General features: G+C 43.8%; 1 protein-coding gene across 2 annotated transcripts in view; it reads left to right on the top strand.

Moving 5' to 3' along the window:
* MBD-like (methyl-CpG-binding domain protein 2) overlaps positions 1–13,112 on the top strand; it is a 34,401-nt gene extending 21,289 nt beyond the window's left edge. For both annotated transcript variants that reach the window (XM_068373193.1, XM_068373192.1), the window contains exons 4-6: positions 4,880–5,008; positions 11,787–11,903; positions 12,575–13,112. In XM_068373193.1, the coding sequence (XP_068229294.1) occupies positions 4,880–5,008; positions 11,787–11,903; positions 12,575–12,673 (345 nt within the window). In that variant the 3' untranslated portion in view covers positions 12,674–13,112. The remainder of the gene's footprint in view (positions 1–4,879; positions 5,009–11,786; positions 11,904–12,574) is intronic.
* Positions 13,113–14,043: the final 931 nt, after the last annotated feature.

Raw genomic sequence — 14,043 nt, 5'->3', positions numbered from 1 at the left:
ACGACTGCACACCTTCCGAGAGAGGCAAGGTGGTTCCGCAACAGGCAGTAACTCCGTCTGTTGCCGCACCAGCTGTTTTAGACCCTCAGTCACAACGGACAGTAGCTCCGTTTGTTGCCGTCTTTTATAGACCCTAGTGGTCTATGCTGCAGTTATGCAGTCTCAGCTTGCTTCCTTCATGCAGGAGTATCGTGCTGAGAAGGTTGACACTGCACCTGTTAACCTACAACCTGCCACGGTTGTGCGCTCAGCAGATACTGCGGCTGCCTGCTCCCACACTCCACCTGTGAGAGCTCCACCACCGATGCGCAGTCGACCCTGCCAGACGCATGTTCATGCTGCACCCTCCGTTGACATGCGTGAGCTACCGCATCAGCAGTGGGAAGGTGCTGTCAAGCTGCCGTGTTTTGCCGCAATGCGGCATGATCCGCAACCCACGGCAGTCCCTCCCACGCACCAGCACTCCGCTTTTGTTGTTGCCAGCTCCCACACTCCGACTGCGGAGCAGGGTTGCCAACTCAAATTTTCAAATGTCGCTAGATAGGCTTGCAAAAGTAGCTAAAGTCATATGGAATTTCTCTTAAGAAAGTAGCTAAAATAGAATACTGTAAAAAAGGCAATGAATTAGCACAAAATCGCTAATTTGGCAACTCTGCTGCGGAGAAGGTTGACGATGCACCCGTGGGCCTACAGCCTACCACGGTTGTGCGCCCGGCATGGCTGCCTGCTCCCACACTCTTGTTGTGAGAGCTCCTCCACCCATGCACAGTCAACCCTGCCAGACGTATGATGACTCCCACAGACACACGGAGCACTCCGTTGCCGTGCGTGAGCTACCACAAGCTGTCGTGTTTTGACACGGTGTGTCAGCCTCCGCAACACACTGTGGTTACCGTCACTCGCCCGCAGCAAACTAGTCAGTCAGGAGTTGAGGCTTCCCCACACAACTTTGGTTGTTGCCAACTCACAGACTGTCAAACAGTTACATGACGTTGCCTTCTGGTCTGCTACTAATACACCAGTGCTGTATGTCCTCACGCTCCTGTTGTGGTTGACAGTTCAGTTTTTGACAGTTCACAGACTGTCAAGCAGTTTCATAACGTTGCCTTCTGGTCTGCTGCTTATGCACCAGTGTAACCCTCACTGAGATAACCTAGCTTTTCTCGGACATGGTTCCTGTAGATGAGAAAGTGCTGTTCTCCCTCCTTCTGATATTCCCTTGAGGACTCTGTCATTTGGAGAGGAGCCTTAAGCTGCTTAGCCTCCTATGGACTTTTATTAAAGCATAACATGCTTCCAGGGAGGGTAAATGGTTCCGCTTCAGTCGCTACCCCGTCTGTTGCCACACCTGCTCCCTTAGACCTTGGGCTTTGTTGCAAGACATGCAGTCCAAGCTTAGTCATTGATAGAGGATTTTTTACGGAGAAGAACCTTCTTGCCAACAACCTTCCTACCGGTTGGTTGTACGCCCTGTTGACGCTGAGATTTCCTACTCACGTCCGCCAGTTGAGATGATTCCTCCTCCGGTGCGACCCAGTGTGGGTTGCCAGTCGCACGTTAACGTTAAGCGACTCTCGGAGGTGGTTGTGGACGTTCAGTGTGTCACTAGGAAGACGTTCAACAACCAGCAGAGGTGACTTGTTGTGACGCAGTGCGGCAACCTCAGCAACCCGATAGGGGTTGTCTGCACAACCCAGACAGTCTAGACAGTTTCGGGTTGTCGCTGTACTTCCTCGCTTCCCCATGGTTGACAGTTCACAGACTGTGCAGCTGTACCATGATCTTGTATCCGGCTCCGTCACGCATCCACCAGTGCGACCGGATTCAGCGAGTCAGACGTTGCCCACTCCGTTGCCGTTTCCTCATCAGTTTCGGATGAGGAACCCTCTGATGAGGACATGGCTGAACAAGACGATCAACCCCCAGCCCTGCTATCCATCCAGAAGATGCTGAAGAAGGAACGCGGCCCTGTCAGGCTGTGGATGAGTCTGGTTAAGACACTGTCATCCGTGGTTCAATTGGTGTCACTTGGAAGACTACACCTCCGTCCTCTTCGGTTTCATCTAGCTCTTCACTGGAAAAGGACAAGACGCTAGAAGCGGTCTAGATCCCGGTTTCCGGAAGATAAGTCTGGTCTGACTGGATGAAAGGACTTTATCAACCTTTGATAGGGTTTTCCCCTGACTGTTCAGACTCCCAACCACGTTCTCTTCTCAGACGCATCGGACGTAGGCTGGGGTGCGACCTTAGGCGGTAGGGAATGCTCGGGATTATGGAACTCGAGTCAAAGGACAATGCATTTCAACTGCAAGAAGCTTCTGGCAGTACGTCTGACCTGGAAAAGCTTCAGGTCTCTCCTTCAAGGCAAAGTAGTGGAGGTGAACACGGTCAACTCCCTGCTTTGATGTACATCTCCTAGCAAGGAGGGACCTACTCTCTGACATGGTACGAGTTCGCAAGTGACCTCCTCTCCTGTTCAACAGGTCTAGACTTTTCACTAGTAACAAGTTTCTTCCAAGGCAACTTGAATGTCTTAGCAGATGGTCTCAGTAGGAAGGGACAATAACTCCAACATATTGGACCCTCCACTAGGATTTATGCAAGAGACTTTGGGTCTCCTGGGGCCAGCCAACCATAGATCTCTTCGCAACCTCGATGTCCAAGAGGCTCTCAATACTTTGCTCACCTATCCCGGACCCAGCAGTAGTTCTTTTAGATGCCTTTCTACTTGATTGGTCTCATCTAGATCTATATGCATTCCCTCCGTTCTAGATTGTCAACAAGGTACTGCAGAAGTTCGCCTCTCACGAAGGGACAAGTGGACGCTAATTGCTCCCCTCTGGCCCGCGAGAGAATAACTTACCGAGGTACTTCGATGGCTAGTAGACGTTCCCAGAACTCTTCCCCTAAGGGTGGACCTGCTACGTCTGCCACGCGTAAAGAAGGTACTCCAAGGCCTCCACGCTCTTCGTCTCACTGCCTTCAGAGTATCGAAAGACTCTCGAGAACTAGAGGTTTTTCGAAGGAGGCAACCAGAGCGATTGCTAGAGCAAGGAGAACATCCACCCTTAGAGTCTACCAATCGAAGTGGGAAATCTTTCGAAACTGGTGCAAGTCAGTATCCGTATCCTCGACCAGTACCTCTGTAACTCAAATAGCTGACTTCCTCTTATATCTGAGGAAAGAGCGATCTCTTTCAGCTCCCACTCAAGGGTTACAGAAGCATGTTGGCATCAGTCTTCCGTCACAGAGGCTTAGATCTTTCCAACAATAAAGATCTACAGGACCTCCTTAAGTCTTTTGAGACCACGAAGGAGCGTCGTTTGGTTACACCTGGTTGGAATTTAGACGTGGTTCTAAGATTCCTTATGTTAGACAGGTTCGAACCACTTCAATCAGCCTCCCTGAAAGATCTCACCTTTAAGACTCTTTTCCTGATATGCTTAACCACAGCTAAAAGAGTCAGTGAGATTCATGCCTTCAGCAAGAACATCGGATTCTCATCCGAAACGGCTACATGTTCTTCATCTTGGTTTTCTAGCCAAACACGAGCTGCCTTCTCGGCCTTGACCAATATCGTTCGATATTCCAAACTTATCGTATGGTTGGAAATGAACTAAAAAGAGTATTATGTCCTGTAAGAGCTCTTAAGTTCTTTTTTTTTAAAACCTTTACGAGGCCCGTCTGAAGCTTTATGGTGTTCAGTTAAGAATTCATCTTTGCCTATGTCAGAGAATTCTTTATCCTATTTTTATCAGACTGTTAATACGAGAAGCTCATTCCCTTCTGAATGAGGAAGACCAAGCTTGGCTGAAGGTAAGGACACACGAAGTTAGAGCTGTCACAACTTCCGTGGCCTTTAAACAAAATAGATCTCTGCAAAATATATTCGACGCAACCTATTGGAAAAGCAAATCAGTGTTCGCGTCTTTTATCTTAAGAATGTCCAGTCTCTTTACGAGAACTGCTACACTCTGGGACCATTCGTAGCAACGAGTGCAGTAGTGGTGGGGGCTCCACCACTACAATTCCCTAATTCCAGAACCTTTTTAATCTTTCTCTTGAAATATTTTTGGGTTGTCCGGAAGGCTAAGAAGCCTTTCGCATCCTACTTGATTTGGCGGGTGGTCAAAATCATTTCTTGAGAAGCGCCTAGATTAAAGGTTTTGATGAGGACCCTTAGTATGGGTTGCAACCCTTCATACTTCAGCTCCTAGGAGTCGCTCAGCATCCTATGAGGATCGCGAGGCTCAGTAAGGAAGAAGTACTTAAAAAGGCAGAGTAATTGTTCAAGTCGTCTTTCTTACCAGGTACTTATTTATTTTATGCTTGTTATTTTGAATAACTGCTAAAATAAAATACGGAATACTTAGCTCATAATGTCAACTTGTTATGCTGGTCTCTACCCACCCCCCTGGGTGTGAATCAGCTATATGATCATCGGGTAAGTTTGATATTGAAAAATGTTATTTTCCTTAGTAAAATAAATTTTTGAATATACTTACCCGATGATCATAAATTAAAGGACCCACCCTTCCTCCCCAATAGAGAACCAGTGGGACAGAGGAGAAAATTGGTTCGTTGTTGACATCGAGTACTTGAGTACCTACTTGACAGATGGCGCTGTTGATATACACCCCCACCTGTATAGCGATCGCTGGCGTATTCCTCCCGTAGACTTTTTCTGTCGGGCAGCAGGGATGCAGCTATATGATCATCGGGTAAGTATATTCAAAAATTTATTTTACTAAGGAAAATAACATTTTAAAAGAAGGGTAAAAATACTACTGAATTATAGATATTACCGGTATTTAGTTATGAGAATAAAAGGAATGTTGTGTAGGGAATTGGTAACAAAGTTGTCTTATTAATTTTTCAGCTGTTCTGGGAGAAAAGACTACAAGGTCTACAGGCCTTTGATGCCCAGACAGAAGTCATGCGTCATGTTGATTTACCTGCTGCTCTTAAAGCCGTTGGACCAAACGTGGAAGACCAGACTGTATTGCAGGTACAATTTTTGTGGAAAAAAATTTAAATTATAATAGTTGTGATAGATATTGTAATTACTATTATATAGTATATGCAAAGTTAGCTAGTATTCCAAGCTTACATTTGCTGAGAGTTTCTGATGAATATTTTGTCTTTAAAATTTTACATTATGAAGACTATGTTTTCAATATCAAACTTACCCGATGATCATATAGCTGCATCCCTGCTGCCCGACAGAAAAAGTCTACGGGAGGAATACGCCAGCGATCGCTATACAGGTGGGGGTGTATATCAACAGCGCCATCTGTCAAGTAGGTACTCAAGTACTCGATGTCAACAACGAACCAATTTTCCCTCTGTCGTGCCACAGGCAAGACCTACTGAATACGCCGTCCCTAACTGGTTTTGTTTTCACAACGTTTTGGTGAAGTACACTATTCCAGTTTTGAGCTTTCGCTATGCAGGGGTTTTATCTTCATTTCAAAACTTGAACTCGTTTTGGATAGATTTAATTTTGGTGACGAAGAGAGTATGGACTCGAAGAGAGTATGGACTCTCTTTCACTTTTAAATGGCCGACCCTTCCCTTAGACGGAAGTGTGTTTAGGTTTTTGGTAATTTTGCTTAACAAGTTATAGATCTATTTATTTTATATCTCTCCGCCTTTAAGGCCTCTTCGATTAACTTTCCATTTATTATAAACTTATAAAAATAAATTTTTATGTTTGTTTATATGCGACCTTTCATAATAGTAGGCGGTCCTTACTTGGAACCGAAGTTAATTAACTTTGAGCCCGTCATATCGTATTTACCTTTTAAGAATTTATACCCCTTTTTAATTTTATGTTGTTGAAAGAATTTCTTTGATAGTCTCGTACTGTTTTCAAAGATGAACTAACGTTTAGTTTTGTCTCCGCAGTTGTTGACGTTCAGAACGTTCAACATGCGCTCTATCGTTACGATAGAGAGAGAGTATTTCACGGTTTCACGTTGCAGTAAGAGTAAACCGATTCTAGCATTTCGTTCATTCTTTCTTAGCCTAAATGGTTTAAATTCTAAATAAAGGAACTTTTTATTTGGGAAACCTTTCAGTTTTTTCCTTTAGCAAATAATATGTTTTAACGATATATAATTGGGCTCTTCTCTTTGGTTCTAAGTCAAGAGAGAAGAGAGAGAAGAATAGAGACGGAGGGAGAGAGAGGAGAATAAACGTTTCGTTCGAGCGGGTAAAGTTGTTCTCGTTTTTTTTTACTCTTCTCCCTTGTCGCTGTAGGGGAAGAAGGTAAAACGTTTCTAGAGTTTTATTCTTGTTCCCAGGCTTTATGCGGTGAGAGATTTTAAACGTAGTTTATTTGATCTAGTGTTTAGTCTCTTTTCCAGCCACTGAATTCTTTATCTTTAATTATGTTTTTCTGTTGCATTGTAAACTGTTTTCGCAATTACTACCTTTTAATGAAGGATAGGATTGCGTGTTTCAGGTGGAAATCAGTTAAAGTTTCGATTTCAGTGAAATGAGTGCAAACAGAAAATCAAAAGTGATAAAGTGATATGCGCAAAGTGTTAGTGTTGCGTTCGAGGGTTCGTCTGTTCGTGCCAGTTGTTCATCTAGTCCGATACCTCTTACAAGCTCCCAAGCCACAGGGGAGATGTAATGTCGAAGGACTTATGGGTTCCACAGGCCTTGATCGACGAACAGACGTTTCCCTCCGTGGTTTCGGGTGTATCTACACACGTTGCCGACGTGATCACCCCACCCACACAAAGACGAGAGAGCCCATTTATTCCTCGTCTGCGGAAGAGGTTTCTCGCAGAAACCATGGACCAATCTTGCTGCTTTTTAAATGCAAGTCGGTCCCTTCCGCGCAAGTCCAACGGCCTAGGTGTAGCCACTGGGTCAGTTCGGACTCGCTGCAGTCATCCGACGACTGCACACCTTCCGAGAGAGGCAAGGTGGTTCCGCAACAGGCAGTAACTCCGTCTGTTGCCGCACCAGCTGTTTTAGACCCTCAGTCACAACGGACAGTAGCTCCGTTTGTTGCCGTCTTTTATAGACCCTAGTGTTCTATGCTGCAGATATGCAGTCTCAGCTTGCTTCCTTCATGCAGGAGTATCGTGCTGAGAAGGTTGACACTGCACCTGTTAACCTACAACCTGCCACGGTTGTGCGCTCAGCAGATACTGCGGCTGCCTGCTCCCACACTCCACCTGTGAGAGCTCCACCACCGATGCGCAGTCGACCCTGCCAGACGCATGTTCATGCTGCACCCTCCGTTGACATGCGTGAGCTACCGCATCAGCAGTGGGAAGGTGCTGTCAAGCTGCCGTGTTTTGCCGCAATGCGGCATGATCCGCAACCCACGGCAGTCCCTCCCACGCACCAGCACTCCGCTTTTGTTGTTGCCAGCTCCCACACTCCGACTGCGGAGCAGGGTTGCCAACTCAAATTTTCAAATGTCGCTAGATAGGCTTGCAAAGTAGCTAGAAAGTAGCTAAAGTCATATGGAATTTCTCTAAAGAAAGTAGCTAAAATAGAATACTGTAAAAGGCAATGAATTAGCACAAAATCGCTAATTTGGCAACTCTGCTGCGGAGAAGGTTGACGATGCACCCGTGGGCCTACAGCCTACCACGGTTGTGCGCCCGGCATGGCTGCCTGCTCCCACACTCTTGTTGTGAGAGCTCCTCCACCCATGCACAGTCAACCCTGCCAGACGTATGATGACTCCCACAGACGCACGGAGCACTCCGTTGCCGTGCGTGAGCTACCACAAGCTGCCGTGTTTTGACACGGTGTGTCAGCCTCCGCAACACACTGTGGTTACCGCCACTCGCCCGCAGCAAACTAGTCAGTCAGGAGTTGAGGCTTCCCCACACAACTTTGGTTGTTGCCAACTCACAGACTGTCAAACAGTTACATGACGTTGCCTTCTGGTCTGCTACTAATACACCAGTGCTGTATGTCCTCACGCTCCTGTTGTGGTTGACAGTTCAGTTTTTGACAGTTCACAGACTGTCAAGCAGTTTCATAACGTTGCCTTCTGGTCTGCTGCTTATGCACCAGTGTAACCCTCACTGAGATAACCTAGCTTTTCTCGGACATGGTTCCTGTAGATGAGAAAGTGCTGTTCTCCCTCCTTCTGATATTCCCTTGAGGACTCTGTCATTTGGAGAGGAGCCTTAAGCTGCTTAGCCTCCTATGGACTTTAATTAAAGCATAACATGCTTCCAGGGAGGGTAAATGGTTCCGCTTCAGTCGCTACCCCGTCTGTTGCCACACCTGCTCCCTTAGACCTTGGGCTTTGTTGCAAGACATGCAGTCCAAGCTTAGTCCTTGATAGTGGATTTTTTACGGAGAAGAACCTCTCTTGCCAACAACCTTCCTACCGGTTGGTTGTACCTCCTGTTGACGCTGAGATTTCCTACTCACGTCCGCCAGTTGAGATGATTCCTCCTCCGGTGCGACCCAGTGTGGGTTGCCAGTCGCACGTTAACGTTAAGCGACTCTCGGAGGTGGTTGTGGACGTTCAGTGTGTCACTAGGAAGACGTTCAACAACCAGCAGAGGTGACTTGTTGTGACGCAGTGCGGCAACCTTAGCAACCCGATAGGGGTTGTCTGCACAACCCAGACAGTCTAGACAGTTTCGGGTTGTCGCTGTACTTCCTCGCTTCCCCATGGTTGACAGTTCACAGACTGTGCAGCAGTACCATGATCTTGTGTCCGGCTCCGTCACGCATCCACCAGTGCGACCGGATTCAGCGAGTCAGACGTTGCCCACTCCGTTGCCGTTTCCTCATCAGTTTCGGATGAGGAACCCTCTGATGAGGACATGGCTGAACAAGACGATCAACCCCCAGCCCTGCTATCCATCCAGAAGATGCTGAAGAAGGAACGCGGCCCTGTCAGGCTGTGGATGAGTCTGGTTAAGACACTGTCATCCGTGGTTCAATTGGTGTCACTTGGAAGACTACACCTCCGTCCTCTTCGGTTTCATCTAGCTCTTCACTGGAAAAGGACAAGACGCTAGAAGCGGTCTAGATCCCGGTTTCCGGAAGATAAGTCTGGTCTGACTGGATGAAAGGACTTTATCAACCTTTGATAGGGTTTTCCCCTGACTGTTCAGACTCCCAACCACGTTCTCTTCTCTGACGCATCGGACGTAGGCTGGGGTGCGACCTTAGGCGGTAGGGAATGCTCGGGATTATGGAACTCGAGTCAAAGGACAATGCATTTCAACTGCAAGAAGCTTCTGGCAGTACGTCTGACCTGGAAAAGCTTCAGGTCTCTCCTTCAAGGCAAAGTAGTGGAGGTGAACACGGTCAACTCCCTGCTTTGATGTACATCTCCTAGTAAGGAGGGACCTACTCTCTGACATGGTACGAGTTCGCAAGTGACCTCCTCTCCTGTTCAACAGGTCTAGACTTTTCACTAGTAACAAGTTTCTTCCAAGGCAACTTGAATGTCTTAGCAGATGGTCTCAGTAGGAAGGGACAATAACTCCATCATATTGGACCCTCCACTAGGATATATGCAAGAGACTTTGGGTCTCCTGGGGCCAGCCAACCATAGATCTCTTCGCAACCTCGATGTCCAAGAGGCTCTCAATACTTTGCTCACCTATCCCGGACCCAGCAGTAGTTCTTTTAGATGCCTTTCTACTTGATTGGTCTCATCTAGATCTATATGCATTCCCTCCGTTCTAGATTGTCAACAAGGTACTGCAGAAGTTCGCCTCTCACGAAGGGACAAGTGGACGCTAATTGCTCCCCTCTGGCCCGCGAGAGAATAACTTACCGAGGTACTTCGATGGCTAGTAGACGTTCCCAGAACTCTTCCCCTAAGGGTGGACCTGCTACGTCTGCCACGCGTAAAGAAGGTACTCCAAGGCCTCCACGCTCTTCGTCTCACTGCCTTCAGAGTATCGAAAGACTCTCGAGAACTAGAGGTTTTTCGAAGGAGGCAACCAGAGCGATTGCTAGAGCAAGGAGAACATCCACCCTTAGAGTCTACCAATCGAAGTGGGAAATCTTTCGAAACTGGTGCAAGTCAGTATCCGTATCCTCGACCAGTACCTCTGTAACTCAAATAGCTGACTTCCTCTTATATCTGAGGAAAGAGCGATCTCTTTCAGCTCCCACTCAAGGGTTACAGAAGCATGTTGGCATCAGTCTTCCGTCACAGAGGCTTAGATCTTTCCAACAATAAAGATCTACAGGACCTCCTTAAGTCTTTTGAGACCACGAAGGAGCGTCGTTTGGTTACACCTGGTTGGAATTTAGACGTGGTTCTAAGATTCCTTATGTTAGACAGGTTCGAACCACTTCAATCAGCCTCCCTGAAAGATCTCACCTTTAAGACTCTTTTCCTGATATGCTTAACCACAGCTAAAAGAGTCAGTGAGATTCATGCCTTCAGCAAGAACATCGGATTCTCATCCGAAACGGCTACATGTTCTTCATCTTGGTTTTCTAGCCAAACACGAGCTGCCTTCTCGGCCTTGACCAATATCGTTCGATATTCCAAACTTATCGTATGGTTGGAAATGAACTAAAAAGAGTATTATGTCCTGTAAGAGCTCTTAAGTTCTATTTTAAAACCTTTACGAGGCCCGTCTGAAGCTTTATGGTGTTCAGTTAAGAATTCATCTTTGCCTGTGTCAGAGAATTCTTTATCCTATTTTTATCAGACTGTTAATACGAGAAGCTCATTCCCTTCTGAATGAGGAAGACCAAGCTTGGCTGAAGGTAAGGACACACGAAGTTAGAGCTGTCACAACTTCTGTGGCCTTTAAACAAAATAGATCTCTGCAAAATATATTCGACGCAACCTATTGGAAAAGCAAATCAGTGTTCGCGTCTTTTATCTTAAGAATGTCCAGTCTCTTTACGAGAACTGCTACACTCTGGGACCATTCGTAGCAACGAGTGCAGTAGTGGTGGGGGCTCCACCACTACAATTCCCTAATTCCAGAACCTTTTTAATCTTTCTCTTGAAATATTTTTGGGTTGTCCGGAAGGCTAAGAAGCCTTTCGCATCCTACTTGATTTGGCGGGTGGTTAAAATCATTTCTTAAGAAGCGCCTAGATTAAAGGTTTTGATGAGGACCTTTAGTATGGGTTGCAACCCTTCATACTTCAGCTCCTAGGAGTCGCTCAGCATCCTATGAGGATCGCGAGGCTCAGTAAGGAAGACGTACTTAAAAAGGCAGAGTAATTGTTCAAGTCGTCTTTCTTACCAGGTACTTATTTATTTTATGCTTGTTATTTTGAATAACTGCTAAAATAAAATACGGAATACTTAGCTCATAATGTCAACTTGTTATGCTGGTCTCTACCCACCCCCCTGGGTGTGAATCAGCTATATGATCATCGGGTAAGTTTGATATTGAAAAATGTTATTTTCCTTAGTAAAATAAATTTTTGAATATACTTACCCGATGATCATAAATTAAAGGACCCACCCTTCCTCCCCAATAGAGAACCAGTGGGACAGAGGAGAAAATTGGTTCGTTGTTGACATCGAGTACTTGAGTACCTACTTGACAGATGGCGCTGTTGATATACACCCCCACCTGTATAGCGATCGCTGGCGTATTCCTCCTGTAGACTTTTTCTGTCGGGCAGCAGGGATGCAGCTATATGATCATCGGGTAAGTATATTCAAAAATTTATTTTACTAAGGAAAATAACATTTTTAAGAGTTTTAGATTTTCTTGTTGATATTTTGTCTCGAAATTTTATATCATGGAAGACTAGATTAACTTTTATTTTTAAATATCTCAAAACTTTATTCATTGCAGAGTTTAGCCACAGCACTGCATCTGTTACCTGGCCCCATTACTGGTCAGACAGAAGCTAAACAGTACCTGGAGAAAAACCCTGGGGTCTTCGTCAATCCAAACCAACCTCTTGTAGCTGTAAGTTCAATTTTAGTCTTAAAGAGTGAATTTTGAAGTCTTTAGGTTATTTTAAAATCTATTAATATCCACTTCTACTCTGCATTGCTTCCATTCCTTCTTCCTGTCTTCCATGTTGTTAGCCAACCTCTTATATTTTTCCTCGTATCACAACTACAAGATTCCCCTCGAGTTGCATGTGAGTGCTAAATGGCCTCCCTGACCCCAGCATTGTGACATTGGCCCAAATCCATAAATCATCCAAGAATGTACATATTCACTTGAAAAGTATCCAGTTTTAAGTGAAAAATTGTCAAGGAAATTTTACATTATTCTTTTTTTTTAATTATAAAATGATTTTCTGTAATCTGTACAGTACATTTGATAATACAGTAATGGATGTGTTAAAAAGCTTTTTATTCATCTAAGATTTTTCATGTTGTCATTGCCCCAAATTATATCTTTATGTCTCAAATATTGCTTTTATTCGTACTGTATAGTGTTCTATACATTGTTGAAAAATCTGATTCCTCAATTATGTTACATTGCCTAAAGTCTGAGAAAGTAATATCTTATTCTTCACTTGCTGAAAACCGGAGGTGCCAATTATTGTATAAGTAATAGAAGAGATTTGTTTGTAGTTCTTTGGTATGAAAATTATTGAAGTTTTTCTCTTTCCACAAATATTTCAGGCTGTCCAGATTCAAGATAAGGACATAACCCAGCAGGAAGAACGTGTCGATCATGCTAGACAGCAGCTGCAAGAGGCTTTGAAAGGCTTGGAGCCGTAAAAAGGCATTGCCATATCCTTTTAAGCTAGTTTTCTTCATCATTTGCAAATACTGTAGCTAAGAATTGGATGGTATAGGTACCATACTGTTCAAATACACAATACTTTCTTTTATACCTTGTCAGTACCATAATATTTGTAGATGATTTTGACTATGAACTCACTTTAAAGTTTTTAGAGATGGCTAGTTGATCTCAGTTATCAGTTTACATCCCCATGCTCAAAAGATATTTTCGTATAGCTTATGTAAAAGTAGATGGTTATTAATGGTGATTAGAGATATCGTCTGAAATAATAAATGTTTTTTAAGTGAATGAACCATTGTATCTTAAGTATGGAATATAAAACCAATGTGTTATAATTCTGAATTCAGTGTTATTTTATGTAATATGATTATCTGATACTTTTTACTGCTAAAATTATATATACAGTAAACCATGCATTGTTGTTTTCTGCTGACATTATCCTTCTGTACTTGAATTATGATGGATTAGCCAAACAATGCATGCTTTTTTAGGATTAAGGGTTTAAGGTAACTTGTCATAGTTCTCACTTGTCTTGAAAACAATAATTGCAGGAGTAAGTATCTTTGGTAGTGTATATCTAATTATGGTTCTCACTTGTACTGAAAACAATAATTGCAGGAGTAAGTATCCTTGGTAGTGTATATCTACTTGTGGTTCTCACTTGTATTGAAAACAATAATTGCAGGAGTAAGTATCATTGGTAGTGTATATCTAATTATGGTTCTCACTTGTCTTGAAAACAATAATTGCAGGAGTAAGTATCATTGGTAGTGTATATCAAATTATGGTTCTCACTTGTCTTGAAAACAATAATTGCAGGAGTAAGTATCATTGGTAGTGTATATCTAATTATGGTTCTCACTTGTATTGAAAACAATAATTGCAGGAGTAAGTATCATTGGTAGTGTATATCTAATTATGGTTCTCACTTGTATTGAAAACAATAATTGCAGGAGTAAGTATCATTGGTAGTGTATATCTAATTATGGTTCTCACTTGTATTGAAAACAATAATTGCAGGAGTAAGTATCATTGGTAGTGTATATCTAATTATGGTTCTCACTTGTATTGAAAACAATAATTGCAGGAGTAAGTATCATTGGTAGTGTATATCTAATTATGGTTGTCACTTGTTTTGAAAACAATACTGTAGTTTCCTGAGTAAGTATCATTGGTTGTGTATATCTACTTGTGGTTCTCACTTGTCTTGAAAACAATAATTGCAGGAGTAAGTATCATTGGTAGTATATATCTAATTATGGTTCTCACTTGTCTTGAAAACAATAATTGTGAGAGTAAGTATCATTGGTAGTGTATATCTAATTGTCATTCTTACTTGTCTTGA

Source organism: Palaemon carinicauda, chromosome 5 (assembly GCF_036898095.1).
Source record: "Palaemon carinicauda isolate YSFRI2023 chromosome 5, ASM3689809v2, whole genome shotgun sequence".
NCBI lineage: Eukaryota > Metazoa > Arthropoda > Malacostraca > Decapoda > Palaemonidae > Palaemon > Palaemon carinicauda.
The sequence above is the reverse complement of the archived record's forward strand: the minus strand, read 5'-3'. Positions and strand labels throughout refer to the sequence as shown.